Below are 25,094 nucleotides of genomic sequence, written 5' to 3'. Positions count from 1 at the left end.
TCATCCTGCACCTTTGCACTGCGGTTAACAACAGCTGACGCCAAGGTTCTTCGTGCAGCTGCAATCCCTATCATTACAATCATACCAATCAGTTGAAGCACATACATATTTTCAAATAGCTCGTTATAAGTGAGGGAAAGTTAAAATTGACTGCATTATTTCAGGAAAGTGATAATGCGACCAAGATCACACACATATACACAAATCCATTAGACACACATGTGACTCTCCGTATAAAAGATATATATGTACATAATAGAGTATTACTTACAATTTAAAACATGGGGTTACCCATGATTGTCGGAAGAGGCGACTGACGGGATTGGGTGGTCAGACTCGCTGACTTGGTTGACACATGTCATCGTATCCCACTTCCGTAGATCGATGCTCATGATGTTGATCACTGGATTATCAGCTCAAGATTCGAAAATTTACAGACCGCCGTCATATAGCTTGAATATTGCTCAGTGCGGCGTTAAACACCAATTAAACAATAAAATATGACGAGAATATTAACATTCAGAGGGTAGAGAATAATCAACCTTTTTTAATTTTTAACGTTAGGTGTGTGAATTTCAGGTGACAAAAGTATGCTAAGTGAGTAAGTTCATTGTGCGCAAAGAGCACGTGCCATGCGCGTTACGTGACACCAAACTGCATGCAAGGTATGTTTAGGGTTATTGTTATAACTTTGCAAATACAGAGTGGGCAGAGGATCAGACTACCCTCCTTCACGGCTTCCTTACCGCTCCAATGTCTATGGTGGAGCCTGCAAAAGCAATTTAGAAAAATTAGGTTCTATCCACCACCAAGGCCTGAGGCTCTGTCTGGGAGCTTTTAGGACCTCCCTGGTAGACAGTCTATATGCGGAGGCTAACGAACCTTCCCTTGAACATCGCCGCATTAAACTTTCACTGCATTATATCACTAAGTTACGTTCAAATGAGACCAATCCAGCATACAGTTATGTTTTCAACCCTCTCAATGAAAATCTGTTTCCTAATCTGCCAAGCTTGGTTCAACAACTTTGAATCAGAATTCAACCTCACATAACTGCAGGTAACATTGATCTCAATATCATAACACCTTACCGACTTCTGTCTTCGCCACCTTGGCAGATGGTGAAACCACAGGTCGATCTTACCCTCACCAAACTCAAAAAGTCGGAAACAAATCCTGTGGTGTTCCAACAGGAATACAACCAGTTACGTTTTAAGTATAACATCCATTGGTCCATTTTCACAGACGGTTCCAAGGATGAGGGCCAAGTCGCCAGTGCTACAGTCATAGGATCTAAGGCTGTCTCCTCTAGGATTCCCGACAACAGTTCCATTTTCACTGCCGAGGCCAAAGCTATCTTTTCAGCTCTGACCTATATTAAACAGCAGAATCATTCCAAAACTTCATCGTTTTCACATATTCATTATCTTGCCTTCAAGCACTTCAAAATGTTACTTCAAGTCACCCAATCATTCTGGACATTTTGGAACTTTACAAAGACCTCTCTACTGGCCAATGCGACATCGTCCTCTGCTGGTTGCCGGGTCACGTCGGCATTGCACGTAACACAAAAGCCGATGCTGCAGCAAAAGCAGATCTTGACAAGCCCTTATCTCCACTGCTGATCCCGTACACTGATTTCAAACCCACTATCAAAAGCTATACCCGGAACATCATGCAAAAACGATGGGACACTCAAGTAGGAAGAAATAAACTGTTTGAATTGAAACCAACAATTGGTTATACCTACTTGGGTTGTCAGTCAAGACGTGATGAGGTAATTTTACGACGATGTCGTATTGGCCACAGCCGATTTACTCATGTCTATCTGCTGAAAACGGATAGGGATGGACCCCCCAGGTGTGTCTCTTGCGATGAGGTTTTCACCATCAAGCATATTCTGCTTGAATGCGTGGACTTATCGTCTGCAAGGGACTCACATTATGATGCAACAAAGCTAAAAGGTCTGTTCTCCCGCGGTAGCGCTCATCTGATAGTGAAGTACCTGAGGGAAGTTGAACTGTATCATAAATTATAACTGTGAAATGTAACTATCATAAATTGTAACTGTGAAAAGTGACTAACAAATTGCCTGCCTTTAAATTTGATGCTATTACTTTTTCTGCTTTTAAATGACAATGTAATGAATATATGTTTTTGAAATAAAACTCATACCGAGTATGTACTGACAATGTTGATTAATGCAAACTTGTTCTCCTCACTATATGTCTGGAATAGTGCTGATGTGACGCAAAACCCAACTTAACTAGTCACTCAATCAACGTCTGCATCTCAGACAGAAATTGAGAATGATAAAAAATGTCAAACGTCTGCTTCACAACCAGACGTGGAAAATTCAAAACGAAATGAGAAAAGAAACGAAACTACATGTTGTCCCTTCACCTCTTGAAAACTCATTTGGACCTCTAGATATGGAGGTTACTCTGCCCTCACAGGACAGGCAGAGGAGTAGTTCCTCCTCACATTCCCGTGAACGATCACCAATTGAACTACTATGACTCAATTGTCCAATATGATACAATGGAATTGCTGAGGAATAAGGACAAATTGTAATGAAGCACACTTACTAGTTGAAGATTATAAACCTTCAGCAACGTGTCTCCAAGAGTCACATCTTAAAAATACTCTCTTTCGTGCCTTGAGGCTATTAAAAATATAGCTTATTGACATCCCTCGAAATCATTAAAATATATATTGATCTTGCTACTCGCCAATACGACAAATTCTGTTGGTTACCCACCCATGTTGGAATCTCTGGTAACACGGTGGCCGTCTTCTAATCCCGTACACTGATTACAAATCTGTCATTAGATCTTATGTCCGTGATCTAATGCAAAAGAAGTGGGACACTCAAGTAGGTATCAATAAATTAAAACAATTAAACCAACTATCGGTTACGCTTACGTGGGTTGTCAATTCAGATTTGAAGTGGTCATCATGCGATGATGTCGTATTGGTCATAGATAGTCACATGAATATTTATTGAAAGGCGAGGATCCTCCTGCTTCACTGTGTTGATTTTTCCATCAACAAGGGATAACTATTTCAATATAAAACGATGAAGGATCTTATTAATAGTGTACAGGTTCATTCATTTTTTAAAATTCATTGCTTTAATTTTTATTCTTATGTGTTGTAGATAGATATATTTTAATGATTGGTAGTTTAGATTAGTAACTTAGACTGTTAGTGGCTGCATCCTCAGGGGGGTGGTTAAAGTAGTTCAACCAAACCTTTAACAGTAGTATATTTCTTGTTCTACATAATGGCTAAAACCTTAGTACAATCGCCAGCGGCTGAAGAGATGGTGTAAATCCATCTAGGGTTCTGCAGGTAGCAACAGGGATGTAAGTCCCCATGGTCCCTGGTGTGGTGATCTACCTTCAATTATTGGCGATCTATAGCCCGTGTTTTGTATTGTCATGATTGATGTTAAATTTTACTGATAGAAGCTAGTTTTAATTCTTGTTTCTGTGATATTCTTGTTTCTGTGATACTCTCCTTCGTCGACAGGTGTTTACAATTTAACTGTATTCGTAAGTATATTTAGTCAGGATATGGCTGAAACACTGCCAATGCGACGTAACATATTAACGCACAAATTCGCACAAGGGAAGAGCTGTTAGCGTTACCCAGCACTCACCATGAGGAGGTTGGTGTCAGAGAGTACCCAATATAATTATGTGTTACATGGGATGATTTAGATTTCTGATAGTTACCACGAAACTGGTTCAAGGGAGATAACCAACAGACACTGGGTAATAATTTTATAAAACGTTTCAATCCATGCCATCTCCCATGCGTACCTTGAAAGGCATCATGTGCGACTGTATTACATGAATCCGACTCCCGCCCCGCTCGTCTGTTGCGAAATTCTGAAGCAAAACAAACCAATAATTAACAAACAGACCAACTGTTCGTTGTGCTCACATACCAACTTCCAATTAATGTAAGATAAAACAAATATAAATTTTTCATGTATACTTTGAGGCAGCTATAATTGTGAATTTTTCATTCTTAATTTTATGAATGGATATATGGATTTGAAACGCAGAACGATTTCTTAACTTGGCTAAAGAAATGCTACCAAGCATGAAGCATGACAAATTAGAGACAAATAGCCAGCAGTGTTTACTTTTAAAAGGCAACCAACCAGTCCCTTAATCATTTCCACTTAATGCAGTCTTATGAAGAGTAGAAGTCCAAAAGCACCTCTATTCATCGTATGTAGAAACACAAATTGGCATTTATGGCGACATTTTCAGCAAACATTCAGGTTATGGAGCGTTCACTTAATCGCTGCCAGCCAGTAACTTCCTCCGACGTATGTTCCAACCAGCAGCTTTTACAGCCCGTACCATACCTGGCAACAGTGATATATCTGTCCAGTATAACGGCCCATTCTGACCCGAGAAATTCGACGTCGACGTGTTCAGTGGAACAGACCACATGCTGCTCGAGTTGTATCTTAATCAGAACATTGCTAATGTGTTCCCTCGATTTGTCACCCACTGAACACGTCTGGGATGTCGTGGGGCGCCGTTTACGTCATCCGAATCATCCGTCAACACTGCAGGAACTCAGCCAAATCCTTACATGGAATCATCTTCCCCAGGACTTTCCATCACAAGGAAAAATATTACGATGTAAAAACAATGAAGGATCTTTTAAGTCATGTTGCTCCTCATTTAATCCTTGGATTTTAAAAAGAAATTGAATTAGTCGATAATTTTGATATTCTGTAGATAGTTAATTTTTAATATTAGTAGAGTTTCAACCTACATAATTTTAATTGTAGAATAATTGTTGTTTTAAATTATGGATTTCCCAAAACTGTTTTCCTTTTTGGGGCATTTCGAAGTTGGGAGGTAACACAACAACGTATGGTGTGGATTTACAACTTCTGTAATATGATGAAGGGGCAAGAAGTAGCACAGAAACGTCGTGTTGTAAATATTAAAGAAGTTGTACATCCATACCATGTACGTCGTTGTGATAGCGTACTAGTTTTGGCGAAACATTATTATCGCTGGATGAAGGGAAGTAACTCTGAGCATGTTTCCCGCATTAGGAGTTAAGCGCTTTAGTTTCACATTTGCTGTTTTGGCTCCACTTGTGCCAACACGGTACGTTTGAAATTACCGAACGAAGTAATGAGATATTGTAAACGTTCATATATCGGGAAGTATTTTGTAGCATCATTATTTCCATCCATATTGTTGAACCAAGTGCATACAGTGGCAATAATGTCATTCCAAAATGTGGGCCCACTTCAGCGCCTGTTATAGGAGCCGAAAAAAAGTGGGCCCACATTTTAGAAACTTGCTTTTTATCATGGTATTCTGTAAATGCCTTTTTGTTTTTACAATATAACACAAACTGCATGAAATTCAACTAAAACAACTTTAATTTCCCCTCAATGAACAAGAATGTATTTGCACTTGTTGAATTCCTTAGACACATCATCAGGTTGATTTTATTGAGTGTGTCCATATGCAGGCTTATCACTTAAATCATGCTGAGGGAAATGAAACTATAATGAATATAATGAAACAAGAACAACAGTTAATTAAAACTCATTACTGTGATGGAAATAATTTTACATCAGAGACCTGGAAGTATTTACCAACAAGTATATACTGTTTCTGTAAAGTTATGAATACCAAGCAGAAAAACTAGTAAAAGTGGTGGTATGTCCTAATGAGATCTGTCATGAGGGAAAACATGCACTCATTCTTGTTGTTCCAACGGAACATAAGTTCATCAAGATGCGCACCAAGCTGCCCTTTGGATACACCATGCATGGATTTAAACTTTGATTTGGCATTACTCCAAAACCCTTCAATGGTATTGGTGTGAGCCCCAGTATGAGGATCTACATAATTGTTTTTGTGGCAAACTGTTTGGTGCTCATAACCATTTCTCTTTAAGCAAAGATATGATTTGAATTCGTCAGTTATGATCTCAGTGCCAACTTCAACATGGGCAAGTACTATGGGTAGTAATGTTTCAGTGGTTCTGTTCTCAACATTGAATAAAAGAACATTTTTAGTGTCTCTATCTATGAGACCAAAAACCCAATAGGTAGGAATACCCTGACTGGAACCCATGTGGTATTTTCTCTTTCTACGCCATTTGCTTTCATCCAACTCCACAGTATGGCTACCCCAAGTAACTGGCCCATGTAATAATGCACGAGACATTAAGTCTCTGTATAAATTGTACAATGTTGTCTCACGAACATCAAGAATTTTGAGAGCCAAGTGGGCACGTACATCAATGCAAAACAGACACAATATCATGAGGAAAGTACCTAGACTAAGCCTCTGTCCTTCCCAGAAGCTACCCAATCTCACTGACTTTGTTTTTCTACGTTATGGACATCGCCAGTTATGGCCATCAGCGTTCTGTTTGTCTTTCTGCCACAACATATTCAAATTGCATATGCTACATATTTGTGAGGAAGCCAGTAATTTGTTCCTTTTCATATAGTCAAGTGTTTTCTCAGAGTCATTGCAAATTGAAGCTATATCTAAAACTGTAACTTCCATTTTGATTTAAACACACAATTACATCAGTGAATATCCTGTGAAATGCTTGAATGTCTCAACGGCCAGCCAGCATGTGTATTGCTTGGAATAAATTCCTGAAGATAAGATGGAACTGACCCACCAGTAAAGTCTCCCAACAAAGGTAAGACCATCAAGTCTGCTGATCACCAGAATGTCAAATCCATTATGTCTAATTACTGCAAACTTGTATCTGTTATAACAGCTTCCAAACATTTCATCAACTTTTCCAGGAAGGAAATGAAAAGAGAAATTGTCATATTCAAACTCAGAAATACTTGACAGGTTCTCACACAGGTTTTCAGCAATACTCTGTGAAACTTCCTATTTGAGTTATATAGGACTCTTTCTTTTTGGACCACCAATGTACAAGCTGAATTACTCTTCCTTCCTTAGCCGGTGGGTCTTTAGACACTGCTTTTAATTTGAAAAACATTATGTATGACACAGACAGAAGCAGGCACCTAAGTCATCATAGTTCTCATGGAATCCAGAGACATATTTTGCAAGAAAGGATCGGACTGTAAGTTCAATGCATGACCTGGGTGGGTATCTAAATGTCTGATGCATTAAAAAAAAGTTCAGACTATTCATGTAAAAGACGGCATTCAGAACATTTCTTCTGTATCTTTTCCCATTGATGGTTCGTTTCTGTCTCAGTGTATATTTGAAATAGCAAAGCACATCAACTGAATGTTATGGGAAAAGTGGTCTGAAACCTGTGTCATAAAATCTGTAAGTTGCTTCATCCTCTTGATAATCTTCAATGTAATCACTTTTTTCTTGAGATGGCAGTCCACACATTTTGCAAAATCTTTCTTTTTGACACACAATGGGATAACTTCCTTTGAGCCAAAATTCTTTAGGACACTGTAATAAACGTTTTGCACAATATTTCGTCACGCAACACCCACGGAATTCGTCCATTTCCAATTATTTTCAACTTCAAACCGAGTGATTACTTCGTAGTAAAAATGTACGGGAACAGTAGTATGCAAATTAGACTTACCTTTGACCTGACCCACGAAGGTCGATTATTTGGGCCAATAGAACGTCGCCTGGCTCACAGCCTCTCCAATGACACGGGGGCTTGTCTCATTAATATTCATGAGGTCCGAATCTGACAGTTTCGCGGGGTTTCAACCCTGACTTTTGATTGTGTTTTCATCTTAAAACATTTCCATCAGTCGTTTATTTCAAGAAATACACAACGTTTTGAATTTATTTTCTTAGCAATTCCTGATTATACTTGTTTAATAATACATAGCTGCTTTATTTTCGAATGTGGGCCCACTTCCTTGTATAGGAAAACAAACTTAGAGTTACTTCCCTTCACGTTGCCTCCATCCACCGATAATAATGGATCGCCCTAGTTTTAAATTAAGAGTTGTGATATTCTAGTAGTTTTACTGTCCTTCGATGACAGGTGTTTATTTTCTCAATTTATTATTCATATATTGATATAAATGTAATTGTTCTCGTCACGATGTGGCTGAGATATTGCTGATGTGACGCTAAATATCAATTTACTCACTCACACCCAAGGACTTGCATCTAAGTTTAGTGGATTCAATGGGACGAAGCTGCCAGGCGTGCATCAATGCACACTCGCTACTGACAATGTGAACTTGATTGTGAATTAACCTGTGTTTTGTCTCAGGTAATCTGTTCTTGTGGATTGCTGATCGTTAACAACCTGGAAACATGGGTCTTTCATTCGCAGAGGTAAACGTGTAACACTGACTTCTGTTAGTTGTATGTATGCTATAATAGCTCTTGCCTTTGAGTGCATATTACCTTTCTTTGCGGAAGTTGTAATCAAACACCAAATTTCTACATACAACATGTAATAAATATTTTCACAAGAACTCCAATTATACTTACCTATAGAATCACGCGGCGAATTCAATCCAGTGCCACCAAAAGTTTTAAAGTGTTGGTCAGGGAAGGATGAAGGGCGTGAAGGAGATTCATCACTGTCATAGATAGACATGGTGTTCAAAATGCTACTGCTTGTTATCAACTACATTAAACGACTGTATTCTGTCCAACCATTCACAATGTTCCATTCTCAGTATACTTCCCTCTTTGTCTATGGTGTAGGTTTCAGGGCCTTTTCTATTAAAGAATACAACGCCCGGAGAATACCCGACTGCAATTTCTAAAATTTTAACATTATGAGCACTAGCCTGCTTTTCCAAAGGAGAGTTGTAGAGGGCAACCTTAATGAGACTGGTGGGGACAGACGTGAGAGCCCCGTCTGGTCTTTGATAGGATGCGTCAAATTCTAGTTTATCATCCAAAGACGCCTTGAATTCATAAACGTTCCAGTCGCAGGGAAAACCGTTGGGATTTATTTCTCTTGAGTCGTATGTTCCACCTCCATTTCTTTCGTTAATTCCCACGAAGAAAGAACCCCCACCTTCAAGTTTTGACATGGAACATAAATTTTCCCTGAATCTCAGATCAGTCCAAATGTAATCAACAAACGAGGAAATGTTATGAAATGTTCGATCTTTCTTCGTGAACACACTTTTAAGTTCAATGTGTCTGTTTTCATGCAGTCGTTTCTCAAAGTTGTGGATTCCTCTAAGTGTTGGTTCTGTCGCTGTTGTGATAACCTTTCTGGACAAGAGAGAGACGAAACCAATGGTCGACGCATTTTCAATCATAAAATCCGATGCAACTTTGGTGTAAAAATGTACTGTACATACAGACCGTGCTTTGTTAACAGTGAGGAGAAGAACAGGGGTGGTCTCAAAACCAGGAAAATCATCCGACAACCATTGACGTCTGTAAACTTCCGTGAACAGTTGTCCGTCAGGGATTAGATTCTTCAGGCAAGCGTCAGTAAAGTTGTCGAAGTGCCCAAGATACCTATCTTCTGGGTCTTGACCTTGCAGATGGACTAGGATCTCACCACCTGAGGTATTTCTTAATGCTGATACTTTCTTCTCAATTTCTTTCAACTTTCTCTTTTTAGTCTCGTTATGTTTAAGTTTAGAAGAAAATAAGTTGACATCAAGGTGTATCAAGAAGAAATAAGTTCCTTTGTAATGAGAGGAGTAGGCTGTTGCTGCCTCTCCACAGTCAGAACAACCTGTTTCGAAAGAAGATGGAAAGATTTACATGTCCATAGAAATTGGGAGAAAATGTGTAATTGTCCGTGGAGTGAGTGAGTGAGTGAAATTAGTTTTACGCTGCTTTTAGCAATATTCCAGCAATATAACGGTGGGATACACCAGAAATGAGCATCACACATTGTGCCCATGTGGGGAATCGAACCCGGTTCTTCGGCATGACGAGCGAATGCTTTAACCACTAGGCTACCCCACAGCCCCAATTGTCCGCGGAAACATTTATCTAAGCATTTATCAGATATATGCACCATTGTCAGGAATAGGAAGAAACATAGATGCCATAGTGAACCACACTTCTACATTTACCTGTTATGGCAATATGTTTCGGTCATTTGTTTGCATTGTGACAACTTACACGTATATTTTCTCGATCCTGAGATAAAAATCTTGTTAAGATGATTGTGTATGATTAGATAATACAGATGATACTTACTATCAATCCATTCTGCCATACTCTGCCATCTTTTCGATGTATTTAACCATCACTTCATGACATCCTGAAAAGTCAAGTTTTGAGGGATTCCAGTGAAGGAAAAATATTATGAAATTATGAAACACTGTGTACTGTGTTGAAAAAGTAACAGAAACACATTTTCATTTAACATACGTCAATTAAATAATTCAAGTAAATAAACATCTGTTATTAATGGAAACATATCCGACGAAATATCTAATTGAAGAATATGTATTATGACTAGAGAAAGAAATGTCATGTCCATGGAACATTGTGTGAAAAAAGAAACAAAAACAATCGTATATTTCAGGCAAATAAACATCTGTATATACTGAACACATATCCGACGAAATATACCCATAAACAAGTTGGGAACCAGAACTTTCAATTTGGATAGGAAGTATAAGCGTTAACAAACTTTTCAAAGACAGTTACTGTTAGTGTTTGTTTGTAGCCGTTTTTGGTTTGAAAATGAAAATTGTACACATGCAAAAAAGGTGACCTTCATGAACTTAAAGTGCGTTGATTTTTAATGTTGAAAATTGCAGTTTGAAAAATGTCCGCTATCCGAAGACGACATGAAAACGTGGAGTTCAATACCCAAAGAAACCAATGATCAAGATAATGAGCATGGTTTGTTGGAGAATCGTGCGGAGTCTTTTCCTTAGGTGTATAAGTGGAGCTAGCCCTGGCTTCTCATAGCCCATGACATCTCATGTAACAAAACGATGTGCTCAGTATATGACGATCATTACACCCCTGGATACTCTCCCTGGACTCAATTTTGGAAGTTTACTGTTGCAGAGAGGTGCAATTTGGCATCATTGTCTTTATTGCTGTAATTACCGCTCTTGTATTATATCAATTTGGAATTTGTACTGCAAACCTTTTTAACTATTATAGTCAGACATTTGCATTGCTTTGTATTGATTTGTGAATGAATTCACGAAAATATAATACCTATCAAACCACTGGATTAAAACAGAAAATATAGAAACCCAAACATGAACCAAATATACTGAAAGGCAAAAGAAATGTCGTATATTGACAATGACATTTAAGTACCAATGGAATATTTGAACCTATTTTTTAAAATAATACGCCACTGGAATGCAGTACCGACTTTCATCAGAGAAGATAACCCCTCTCCATTGCCCCGTTCCCGGCGGTGACGTTGGGTGAATATGGGTCTCCTGGCAGGACGTCGACAAAACAGGTTCCTGGCTTGGCGACGTCGCCGAATGGTCCGGTCACTGACTGGTCACTGGTGGTTTCCTGTGGTCACCCAAGCTGGTTCTCTGGCCGTTGCGACTAGGTCTTGCACGTGTTGATGGACGATATGACGGTCCTGGCGACGTGTTGTTACACGGGGTTGACCACTACGTGGACGGTCATCAGTGCTGCTGGTGGCGTTGTATCGCTCTCTAAGACGTTCTATCGTTCGTAGGTTGCAATTGAAGTCATTAGCAATGACTCGAGCATGTTGACCAGCGTGTAGACGTCCAATGGCTTGTTGGTGTGGTTAATCTCTCGTTAAGCTAGTCATAGCAGCTGTATTCAGAAAACAAGTGAACGATGGCTATTCAAGCCGGCAATTTATGCCTGAATCCATTTATGATGCACGTGCATCTCGATTTCAATGTTGTGTTTGTGGGAACTCTTCCCTCTCCAAAAACAAAAACATTTCTAACCTCAATCTCAAACAATTCTTTATTGGGCAATGCAGGGTATACGACCACGATTCATGTTTCCTCAAACTTGACTTCCGGTGTATATTTAAAAAAATTGGTTCAAATACTCCATTGATACTCAAATGTCATTTCCAATATTACGACGTTTCTTTTGCCTTTCAGTATATATATTCTGTTTATATTGACTAAGTTACAATAGCGTTTCATGTAATAATTTATATAAATTCGTACCTTTCACTCCACTTGAGCCCAATATATCGTTGCGTAGGCAGTTGCTTAGGTTCCTTTCGCAGATTAGAGTTAACACCTTTCTATATTAAGCACAAGAAAAATAATGGTGATTTGCAAAAAATTCCAATTTGGAAATATCATATTTCCAAGTTTGGGAAATTTATGAAGGATTTTACCACTACTTCTTTCAGTTTCTTCTTTGCCCAAGGATCCCCATGGGTGTATAAACTTAACTATTTCACGCATGTTTTTTTCTGTTACAGTTCTAGGTGTTGATATACATAATGCATCTTGAATTGGACATATTTATTCATGAGACCTGCAGGAATAAGCCGTATTTTGATAGTATTCATTTGTGCTTTATATTAATGTAACTGCATCTGACGCTTGAACATACATTTTTGAAAGTGTCAAAAATTGATATTGACTGTTATATTTGCCCCTAGTATGGCTAGCCTTTTCCAAAATACCGTTTTAAGTGTATGTTTTACTTGTTATCGACAGAAGCTCAAATAATGTTTCCCCTGTCATGGTTTGTGTAAACACAAAGTACATAGCCCTACGTTAAATCAAGGATGTTATAAAAGTTTACCGGACCCACTGACTGATAGGACAGGGTTTATTAATGTCATAAAAATGAACCCTTGCCAGGGAATAATAGGCTTATTGTTGTAGAGTATATCTCTAATTGGTACCCTCTTATTGGTGTCTTCTCCAGTAGGGTGAACACTATTCGCACTTAAGTTTCTAATCCAATCAGGATTAAAGGATTAGGGATTAACGGATTAGTCATTTGGTCACTCAGCGAGAGACGCTAATGAGCTGAACTGGTGTTCACTTCAAGTCACTGTAAATTAATTGACATTTATTAGTGAACTCTGTTAAACAATTTTATGACAAATATAAATAGAGGTCCCGGGCCACTTTCGTCACTAAGTCCTACCACGGCAAATGCACAGCTACAGGTCAAGTTCATCCCAACTTCGAGAGGCGTGGGCCAATATTGACGCTGGAATGAACGCCATCGAGGTCCCCTGACCATAATCCAATAGAGCACGTTTGAAATGCACTTTGGAGAAGGCTTCGTGGTCTTAGGAACCAATCTCACAATTTGCAGGAACTTGGCGCTGCCTTGCAAAAGCAATGGCGCAGAATCCCCAATCACGTGTTCACAAGCATCAGGCAGTCGATGAGGAGACGGTGTTTGGCAGTGGTGAATGCGCGGGAAGGCCATACACGATATCGAACTGAGAAATTTCGCATTTTTATTCTTGTGACTTGACATTCTGTATACCCATGTTTTGGAACGGCGGTGTAGCCTAATGGAACTGATTATGGCACTGTCAGTGTATTGAGTACATCACACACATCTCTGCAATGAAATAATACCAATTTAACCATCTTACATCTTGTTCTATAGTGCCCTGAAGAAAGAATGTGAAGTTTCTTTTTTGACTCAGTATATTTTACAAGCTGTACACCATCCTTGCTGTTACAGGATGGCACAACATGGCGAAGAAGTTGGTGTGCAAGGCCCAACCCAACAGTTCGGAACTGATCCAGTTCTTAAAGATGGAGCAGACAACAGTTCGATGCTGGCCAAAGGAGGCCTCCCAAGAGGAGGAAGTACAGAGATTTGGACAACAAACTTGACCAGCTGAAGACGAGACTCCAGGTCAACAACTTCGCCGTTTTGGAGTATGCCGATGCAGCAGCACAACTGCTTAGTTTGTAAATTAGTGCTGTTGATGATGTATGTAACATCGATGTATATGTGCAAATAAAACAGTTTTGCCATCTCCCCTATTTCAAATTGTCTGTCGGTCCTAATCCGGATTAGTAAATTTAGTCTGACTATGTCCCGTAATTGCAATAATTGGCTATTTAACGAAATTCGCACGAAGTCATCCAGTAGGGATTAGCGTTTGCCCAAGCTGGTGACTTCATGAGAATAAACCCTCTTATTAACACCTGCCACAAGGGATGGACCGTTTGGGTGGTTTATCATTGCGTAATCAACAGTCACCAGACCATGAAATGTTGTTTTAAGACTGAAGGCGAATTGGGATGTAGGCGAATAGAGAACAACCTGTTTGGGTTTGTGGTCAGAGACGGTGTTATGCTATTGGTGTATTCACGAAATAACATGAACTTGTTAATAGATAATTGGTTATGTTGTCCACACACGGGCACACAACCCAAATGAATTCCTTCTTAAAAACCTCATAGTGTAACTAATTAATTTGGTCATTTACAATAAAAGATGACTAAATGTTTAATACATTATTCATATTAGATCACGTTAAATAATTTCTAGAGAAATCAGTACACCAGTTCATATCTTATTAAATAGTCTTTATTCGCAGAGTGTATGTAGGTCATCGGCCCATATTACAAATATTAAACGCTTGCAGCCATATATGATTGGCGGTGCTTTACAGCAAATTGCAATAATTGGCTATTTAGCGAAATTCGCACGAAGTCACCCAGTAGGGATTAGTGTTTCTCCAAGCTGGTGACTTCATGAGAATAAACCCTCAGGATGTCCACAAGTGGTACGCTTTGAAGTTTGGGTGTTATTTTAGCACATGGCTAATCTCATTGACGTGTTATTACAAGGCTGGTGGTTAATGGAAATGAACACAACGCACACAGAAGCCGACCGTGTCAAAACATTATCAAAACAATCATATGATGAACATATTTAAAGAGGCACTGATCCAGAGCAATTTCCGTGGACTGCTTGCTGCTTTTGTTATTGTTTTTCTCCCGTGAGTACCCGGATGATATCCAAGTATTCTCGACTGATTCATGACCTCTGCTGTGCCACCCGCATGCGCAATTGAGAGTATAGGTATAGATTGATCAACAATGCTGATTTTACCATCGATTTTCTGTTTCCACTCATGTATAAGTATTCACTTATTAAGTTAAATAATATTACTGTAAGTTATTACATATTCGATTAAAAAAGAAGAAATGGAAACCCAAAGATGACCAAAATATATACATTATTTTTTATTATTAAAATACAATAAAGCTTTAAATAATAATTCTTATAATTTCATATCGTTCACACCACTTGAGCCCTAGATATCGTTGCGTGGGCAGTGCAATGCTCCTTTGGCAGAGTAAAGTTAAGTCTGTTTTATATTGAGGTCATGCTGACTGAATGCTGATTGCTGATTTTCTCTCAAGCAGATGTTTTATTGCTAGCACGAGTGCTGTAAATCTAGATCTGCACTTAATGTCCAAGCATATGCTTTAGGTTTTACACATAGTTCATGTACGGTGAAACCCCGAGTCCAGCACAGTGAAGGAAGGAGAAAGCAGCTGCCATGTTTATGTTTATGCTGTGTCATGAATAACATGTTTTAGGGTTATTTTTGTTAAATCGACAGTTGCTGCTTTTGCCATCTTACATATCTGATGGAATAGTTGACACTAGTTATGTAATGTAAAGTAATAATGTGATATAATGTGATGTAATATTGTGATATAAGGTGATGTAATAATGCAAATCTTAGGCAATGTAATGCATTAAGACTAATGCATTAACAATGTCAGGTCTTTTCATAAGAATGTAATGTAGTAAGAATATAATGGAATGTTATATAATAAGAATCTAACCGTTTTTTGACCAGATGGAAAGAACAGTGCCACGACTGAGTTTACATTCTTGCCTACCCGCACCCGAAGAAATCGAAGACTTTGCCGACGGTCAGCACGGTCTCATCGTTTTGGGCGATCTGATGGTCCAAGTGTTGGACTCGAAAGACATGGAGCTGTTATTCACTCAGGGGTGTCATCATAGACGACTGAGCGTCATTTTTATCACACAAAACCTGTACGGTCAGGCTAAAGCGGCTAGAGGAAAACATCGGAGTGAGTGAGAATTTCCTGCGCCGTTATACGCAAATAACCTGTAATACCCGCCAGCATGCACACATGAGCCGTGCTTTGGTTTAATGATGGCTGACAACTGTGCCCAGACAGAACCGTCCTTCAGGACCCTAAGAGATGTATGCAAGTTGTGTATCAGGGTCCCTTATGAGTGAGTGACTGAGTGAGTTTAGTTTTACGCCACACTCAGCAATAGTTCAGCTATATGGCGGCGGTCTGTATATAATCGAGTCTGGACCAGACAATCCAGTGATCAACAGCATGAGCATCAATCTGCGCAATTGGGAACCGATGACATGTGTCAACCAAGTCAGCGAGCCTGACCACCCGATCCCGTTAGTCGCCTCTTACGACAAGCATGGGTTACTGAAGGCCAATGTTCTAACCTGGACCTTCACGGGTATCCCTAATGAGCACGATTATATATGGTTTCCTTCGGTGATGGTGTTTTCTTAAGTCACATGCAAATCATTTGCAACCAATGTGTGGCATCACATGAATATAACTTTCAGGTATATTTTCCATAATGTACACGTTTAGGATGCTGAAGCCAATGTATATATATGAATACTTCGCGGACCCTTTTTAGATATTTAAAACGGTTGAACTTATACCAACTTTATAATGGACAATATAGTTGTGCACACGAAAAAATTAATGCTTGAGACGATTTATCATGAAGTTAGCAATATACATAGGTCTAGATAGCCAATAACTTAGGGTTCTTTTCGTCGTCATTTTCAAAATGTCAAATGTATTGATTTTTCCGCACAAATGTGTACCTTGTCACAAATGCAATGTTCCAAGTATTGTGAATCATAGTTGCATTGAAGTCTAGGATGATCTTAGAACCTTATAAAATAGCATCATACCACACGCTATATTCTACCGTGAAACCGATGAAACCTTCATTCTGATTTGTCTGGCAGGTAATTTCACTTGCATTTGTACATCGATCTAAATATGGCACTTGCCTGGATAACACACCAGTTGCCGATAGCCCATTAGAATTATATACGTTCACTGTCAGATAAACAGCTTAACATACGTGATAAAAGCTTTTTCAGAACACACACTTCAGTAAAACACTCACTAACCACTGTGCCAGGGAGGCACAAAACTAGATTGATTTTCACATTTTGTTTGTGCTTTGGCACCTCGTCTTCAGCTACAAATCGTGGTACTGACTCATTAGTGAATTATCACACGACATATCTAGATATGATAAATATGGAGTGCAGTTATTTCCAGACTTATTAGAAATCATGTTACTTATGTTTGCCGAAGATGTTGTTCTTATGTCTGATACAATTCCAGGCTTACAGAATCAACTTAATATTCTACATAATTACACTGAATAATCAGGTCTAAAAGTAAACTTAGACAAGACAAATATTGTTGTTTTTAGAAGGGAAGGGCGCTTAGCAAGAAATGAAAAGTGGTTTTAAAATGACCAACCAATAACAACATTAAATACTTATAAATATTTGGGAGTTATATTTTCATCATCATTTAAGATGAGAAATTGCATCAATGATTTAGCACTGAGGGGTAAGCGGGCTTTAATGGAAGTAATAAGTAATTTAAATGGAATTGGAATAGTAGACCCCAGTGTGTATTTTAAGATATTTGATGCGCAGATACAGCCGATATTACTGTATGGGGCAGAACTCTGGGGAATACATAAATTTTATGAAATTGAAAAGGTTCATCTAACAGCTTGCAAACGTTTTTTGAATGTCAGCCCTCAAACACCTACTGCTATTGTATATGGCGAGTGTGGAAGCGCATGGTGTAAAACTTTAAAGTATTGGTTAAAGGTTATTCATATGCATCAAGATAGAACTCCCTTGAAAGTGTACAAAATGCAAATGTATTAAGATAACTGTGGATATAAGACATATGCTTCATATATTAGAGAAATACTTTTTTCACATGGATTTGGTTACGTCTGGATGTCTCAGACAGTTGGTGATGCAGCTTCATTTGTAAATAGATTCAAGACTGTTGCAATCAATATGTTTTTTCAATCATGGAACTGTACATTGAATAACAGTTCACGATACCGTATTTACCGAGAGATTAAAAGTCTGTTAACTCCAGAAAAATATTTATCATGTATCTTGGACAAAAAGTTTCGAAATATTTTGATCAAATTTAGATGTGGGTTATTAAGGTTAAAGTATAATGAGGGGAGATGGTTAAATGTTGAGGTTGCAGAACGTAATTGTCCATTGTGTAAGCTGGGTGTGGAAGATGAATATCATTCTATTTTTATATGTACTGAATATAACTCCCTTAGATTAAAATACTTGCCATATGTATATCAGAAACAACCAAACTACTATAAATTTAAGTCCCTGTTATCAACAAATAATGAAACACTTTTAAGAAATTTGTGTAAATATATCTTTCATGCTTATAAAATCAGAGCAATCAAACTCCAATAAATTTTCTTTAAACCACACATTTTTCCATTTTAAATGTTTATAAAGGTGTGTATATATGTTTATATTAAATATTATATTTATACTGACAAGAAATCTATTTGAACAAATAACACGTGTATTATTGATATGTATGCCCTTTAAAGCGTATCTATATTTGTAAACAAATGTATGTATGTTGTATATGGGCCTGTGGCCTACATACGGAATAAAAATACTTGACTTGACTTGACTCATACTTCAGGGTAAATTTGTTTACAAGCATATATCACTGTTACTAGGGAGTCATTCCAAGCCGACTGGTACAACATCGAAATATACCTCTGTTGCCTTACATTTCCGTCAGGTCTTCCAAAAGAAGGAGGACATTGATCAGCCTTAATCAGTGAATGGTATGGGTCGTGAAGATCCGGTTTAGAATTGGTCTTGAGCAACCTATGATTGTCGGAAGAGGTCACTACCGGGATCGGGTGATCTCTCTCGCTGAGTTTGTATCTCAGTAGCGTAGATCGATGTTCATGCTGTTGATGACTGGTGCGTGTGGTCCAGACTCGATTTTTTACAGATAGCTGGAATATTGCTGAGTGAGACGTTAAGCAAGAAATAAAGAAAGAAGAGTTTGGCCTTGTGCGTCCGTTGTTACATGTAAAGAAAAACGGATTTTACAAATGGAATGGATTGTTATTGTGCTAAATGACTGCATAAAAGTATAGTATGACCAGAAACTATTCAGAATTTAAGGAATATGTTTAATTGGATTTCTAGTATAAACAACTTTGACCAGCTATCAAGTGCTTGGTTTCATTCTAGAAAGACAACTCCGTTAATCCTTTTTCATTAGTTTGTGAAGAGTCATCCCCCTTTGTTTACTTGCTAGCAGACGACATTTTCAGTGATCCTCGGTATGGATGATTTTGAGAAGAGGAAGTTGATTTTAGAGTATTATAACAAGGACTTCAAATCAGCTAAAGTGATTTCAAGTAGAACAGACATCCCTTTTGTCCACTGTTTATCGTGTTTTGAAACTATTGCAAATGGGTATGGCATTGAGCACCAGGGAGGCGCAGGGAGGCCCAGAAAATTGACTGTCGGTGACAGGAGGCGGCTTTTCTAGCCGATGCACCAGCACACCTTTGGGGTTGGCGAACCCCGGCAAGACTAGGAAACGCCTCAGCTTTGATGGCGAAGTGCCGTCAATAATGTAAGTTAGATTTCATTTGTATCAAAATCGATTTAATACACGGTATATACGAGTATGAGTAAACCAGTCCTCTGCAGAGAGTACAAACTTGATTTAACTATAATCTTGATGCTCGCGCGTTTATTTTCTACTACGCGTTACCGTATATAAGACGCATAATTCTGAATTTGTTTCTGTTTTGTCAATTTAGCAAATCCAGAAAGATGGACACACCGGCAGCATGTCCTCCACGATCGCCGTCGTGGATAACGGAGACCCCCGTGAGCACACCTTTCGGCTTGGCGAACCCCTATAAGGCGCGGCAACGCCTTAGTTTTGGCGGCGAAGTGTCGTCAGTAATGTAAGTTAGATTTCATTTGTATCAAAATCGATTTCATACACGGTATATGCGAGTATCAGTAAACCAGTGCACTGTTAACGGTACCAATTAGATTTAGCTATAATCTTCACGCATACGCGTTTAATTTCTACTGCGCGTTACCGTATATAAGACGTATAATCCTGTATTTGTTTTCTGTGAATTTAGAAAATGCAGAAAGATCTCCCCCCAGAAAGATTCCCCCCAGTCTCCTTCCTGGATCGAGGAGACAGCCGTCAGTGGGAAAAGTTCGTCCCCGGACAAAGTGAGTTTTCATTTATACTAATAGACGCGAAAATAAAACGGCTAACGCGACTTAGATTTATTTTAATTCTGAATTGTATTTGTCCTTATCTTTTTCAGATCAAGCAAGATCTACTACTGCTAGTACAATTGGGCCGCGCAATCATGTCGGAAATGGAGGAGCGTATCTCCACGATGTAAATTTTGGAATTTGAATCCTACCCGGTCTAGTATCTCAAATTATCCTTTAGATTTTAAAGTACATTATTTTATTTTACTGACAACTCCGATTAATTATTCTAATTTTAAGTTCTCTAAAAAAAATAAAAAATAAAATAATTACGATATTGATTTCATCATTCCATTTTTCATACAGAAATATATTTTTCGGGTAGGATTCAAATTTCAAAGATTATCCATTTATTGTGGAGTATTTTGTTATTGTTATTGCTATTGTTGTTTTTATTCTAAGTTAAAATGTTCTTTTTTCTGTACATCTTTAAAACTTTGGCTTTAATCTGTTCAGTAATTATTTATTGTCCATCTTTAGTGTTTTATTATTGCATTTCAGCTCCATAGTTAATGCTAGCTCTTTTTGTCCATATATTTTCGTTTTTAAATTGTATTTTGTTTTAGAAAAATAAATTGTTAGGGGGTTCTGTTATAAAATATGTCGACCGAGTACACGTAATCTAGGCCGCATTTTTATAAGATATTCACCTGACTCGAATATTTGACAAAACGCCGGGGAAGATAAGAATATTTTCTCAGGATTTGGAGCGGCATTCGCGGTGTGTTTGGAGTTTACGAAGGAATTGTATTGGATTTATACTCGTGGTGAGTACTTTCAGTTTATGTTTTCATTTCGTCAAATGCTTCTCATACCCGTATAGTCATAGCGTAAAAGTCGCTGTTATCGCCGTTAAATATCGATCGTGTGCGCTCGAGTGGCGGTTCAGGCTAAGCCTCGAATGGAATTCTTTCGTTTCATCAGGGTCGATCGGGTCCGCGGACTGTTACTATCGGCGCCCTAATACTCTTACCGGCAATGCGTGAACTGATTGAGAACTTATATACCCATTTTCGTATCTAATACCCGTATTGCCCGATATATTTTCAACTGTTTGCGCGTTTGAATTAGCGTAAACTCCCTCCATCTCTTTATTCATTATTTTTATCGTTGTAAATTTTGTATTGTCTCGTGTACTACTGCTTGTGGTTTTCCGGAAATAGATTTCTGTCTATGCTTATAAGGACTTGTTACTACGAGCCTGAAGGTTATAGTCTAGTTTACCGGCATCGCTGTTGAAACAAAAGGGGTAATGTTAAAGGCTTAGGTCAATTTATTATAAATTTTTAAATGCTTTTGTGTGGTTTTATTATGATTATTGTTTTTAAATCGTCAGTTCTATTTCGCCTAATATATAAAGTAATAAATAAAATGAACGTATTAACCTCGATTTTTTTAATATTTGACGTCCTGGGAACGATATTTCGAACGTTGATGACGCTAATGACGATAGCGTGGGGACGCTATAGTCTTTTATAGCGAGCAATCGTTCCCTTTGGTAAATTATGATCGGAAACCAATCGCGGCTCGCGAATGTATCGATTTTTTTTCGAGACAAAGAGGACAATGAACCGACGGTGACGGTACCGCGTCTGGTCGTGACGTCACGCGGTCGAATGCCTCCGATTGGGTGAAATTATGATCGGAAACCAATCGCTACGACGCTCTTCGGCCACGCCCCTTTCCGATCAAAGAGAGGTATATACAACACACAGGAAGGATTCAAGATCATTTATGTACAAAGCAAATAAAAACGGTGATAAATTCTCCCCCTGTCTAACACCAGTGTTACATGAGAATAGGGGTGACATGACATTGTTAAGTTTAACACATGATTTGATTTGCTGATACATATTATGAATAACTATAAAACATTTATATTAATACATTAGCTTTGATCAATTTCATCCATAACCCATTTCTCCAAACACTGTCAAAAGCTTTGCTAAAATCAATGAAGGCGCAGCATAATTTCTTGTTAAGATTTTTGTATATGTCGATGAGTGATTTAAGTACGTAAACATGATCTATAGTTGAAAAGGATTTACGGAAGGCTGCCTATGATTTATTTATCAATTCAATGGACTCTGAGTAATTTTGAAGCCTGTCCGAAATAATTGAGGTGAATAGTTTGCCCAAGCAGCTTACAATGGTAATACCCCTGTAGTTATCAGGATTTGATGGGTTCCCCTTGCCTTTGAAAATTGGTGTTATATAACCTGTTACCCAAGCTTCAGGTACTACACCATTGTTTAAAACACAAATAAAAAGATTTACGTATGCAGGCATCATTACACCAAGCGAAGATTTTATGTATTCGTTGTAAACGCAATCAAGCCCACAAGCCTTGTCGTTTTTTTTTTGTCGCACATCTGATACATGTGGTTTCACCTTAAACAAGTGATTTTGTTCAAAATTGCTCTGTTATCCGGTGGGATAACTCATGCCACTATAAACTTCTAGCGTCTCACAGGCAGCTGGGGTTATCGGGGGGTAATACTGTGTTAGCGCTTTGAGCGTGCACAAGTATGCGGAAACGAATACGGATGTAATGTTGGTACTATGTAATAATAATGTAATGTTATATAGTGTAATAAGAATGTTATGGAATGCTATGTTAAATGAATATAATATAATGTTAAGTAATAAAAATGTAATATACTGGTATGTATTGTAATAAGAATGTAAAGTTACGATATGTAATAAGATTGTAAGTTAATGGTATGTAATCAAAATGTAATGTAATGGTATGTAATAAGAATGGAATGTAATGGTATAAAAATGTAATGTAATGGTATAAAAATGTAATGTAATGGTATAAAAATGTAATGTAATACGAATGTTCTATTATGTAATAAGAATGTTCTGTTCTGTAATGCAATAGGAATGTAATGTGATAAGAATGTAATGTAATAAGGATATTCTGTTATGCGATAGTAATGTAATGTTATGTAATAAGGATGCAATGGCATGCAATGTAATGTTGACATAAAGAAATAATGTTTTGCTATGTAATAAAAATGTAACATTTACGCGCAGGTTTCTTTGAAAGACATTCACTTATGAAATGAACTGCGAATAGCTTCACTCAGGGTGAGACCCGCGAAGGTCCGGGTTAGAATTGGCCTTAAGTAACCCATGCTTGTCGTAAGAGGCAACTAACAGGATCGGGTGGTCAGCTCGCTGGCTTGGTTGACACATGTCATCAGTTCCCCATTGCGTAGATTGATTTTCATGCTGTTGTTCACTGGATTGTCTGATCCAGACTCGATTATTTACAGACCGCCGCCATATAGCTGGAATACTGCTGAGTGCGGCGTAAAACTAAACTCACTCACTCACTCATTCATTCAGGGTGAGTGACTGAGTATTTTCTTAATCCGCTTTCAGCAATATTTCAGCAACATCATGTCGGGGGAGTCATTGAGTGAGTATGGTTTTACGCCGCTTTTAGCAATATTCTAAGAATATCGCGGCGGGAACACCAGACATGGGCTTCACACATTGTACCCGTACGTGTGTGGGGAATCGAACCCGGGCCTTCGGCGTAACGAGCGGACGCTTTAATCACCAGACTACCCTTCGCCCTCGATTCAAGCAGGAAGTAATGTATGACTTTTGATGACACTTCATCTTGTTCTGGTGCACGTTAGACAATTTGTACCAGGATTTTGACCAAATGTGATATGTTTAATATCTATGTTTAGACTGGAGTATAGTAGGCCCCTATAATTATCTAAATTCAAGTCAATTTAAGTGGTCATGTAAATATTATTTTATATTTACAGTATATTTCACTGTGCCAAAAATGAAGTTGTAGTTTGAAAACATGTACACAATGTTTGTGACTAGAATAACTAAAGTACGGATCTTTTATGAGTTGCCTGATCACAAGTATTAAAGGCTGTTACTGTTTGGATAAAGAAATGTGACTACCATATTTATGTCAATTTGTTTTGTGCAATAAAATCATTAAATGTCATAAATATAAATATACACTTCTTACCTTGCAGATCCGTCTCCGCAGACGAGTGCACAGTTAGTTACACATATACAGAGATCGGGGGGCTTGTATTGTAATATGACGTAGTTGATAGATAAGGCGAGTTTATAACGTGTTATACAACCTCGCCAACGAGGAATTTAACTGTGCTCCATGTGAAAATCAATATTGACCTTACGACCGGGTATTAAAGGCTTGGCGAGGAGTAGGGTGTTTATGAGAGGCGGAGTTGGTACGTCGAGATCTCTTCACTTTGAGATAAGAAATACATGTAGGTTGCACTCCCTTGAGTTCACTCTAGTTAAAGTAAAGCAGCGGAGTGAGTGAGTGAGGTACAGCATCATTCCAGCAATATCTAGGCGAGAGACACCACAAGTCTGCTTCACACATTGTACCCTGTGAGAATCGAAATTGGGCTTTTTGTGTGAAGTGGCTTCAATTATTTTCTGTCTGTGAACATGATCGACAAACATAAAATATCCATACATAATTGTAACAATCTAGTGTTCATATTGTACGAAAATAGTTTGTCATTGAAAGTTATAATTGTACTCTATGTGTCTGACTCACCAGGCGTGTCATGATAACGTCGCTGAATACAAAATGAGACAAAGGCTGATTTGCAATGCCAGTTCAAAATAAAAAGAAAGAACAAAATATACACCTTGTGTTGAGGCAGTCTGTTTTGAGTATACAATATCGTGCCCAATCAACGCATATGTACAAAAACGCAACGTGGCCAGTGCCTAACGTTAACAGCCTA

The 25,094-nt window shown here is 38.3% G+C and overlaps 1 protein-coding gene across 2 annotated transcripts; it reads right to left on the bottom strand.

The window, feature by feature from the left end:
• On the bottom strand, positions 1-24,423 carry LOC124270781. Of its 2 annotated transcripts, XM_046705824.1 has the most exons (6): positions 24,335-24,423; positions 12,107-12,186; positions 10,164-10,227; positions 8,475-9,690; positions 3,828-3,896; positions 1-67 (listed from the first exon to the last, which is right to left on the bottom strand). In XM_046705824.1, exons 3-4 carry the CDS (start codon positions 10,180-10,182, stop codon positions 8,597-8,599), a joined length of 1,113 nt encoding a protein of 370 aa, XP_046561780.1. In that variant the 5' UTR covers positions 10,183-10,227; positions 12,107-12,186; positions 24,335-24,423; the 3' UTR covers positions 1-67; positions 3,828-3,896; positions 8,475-8,596. The 2 variants fall into 2 exon arrangements, with proteins under 2 accessions (XP_046561780.1, XP_046561781.1); XM_046705825.1 differs by lacking the exon at positions 12,107-12,186 and having other exon boundaries at positions 24,335-24,378.
• Positions 24,424-25,094: the final 671 nt, after the last annotated feature.

This window comes from Haliotis rubra, unplaced genomic scaffold (genome assembly GCF_003918875.1).
Source record: "Haliotis rubra isolate DU_JTF1 unplaced genomic scaffold, ASM391887v1 Scf1547, whole genome shotgun sequence".
Taxonomy (NCBI): Eukaryota; Metazoa; Mollusca; class Gastropoda; order Lepetellida; family Haliotidae; genus Haliotis; species Haliotis rubra.
Note: the sequence above shows the minus strand (reverse complement) of the source record. Positions and strands in the feature narration are given on the sequence as shown.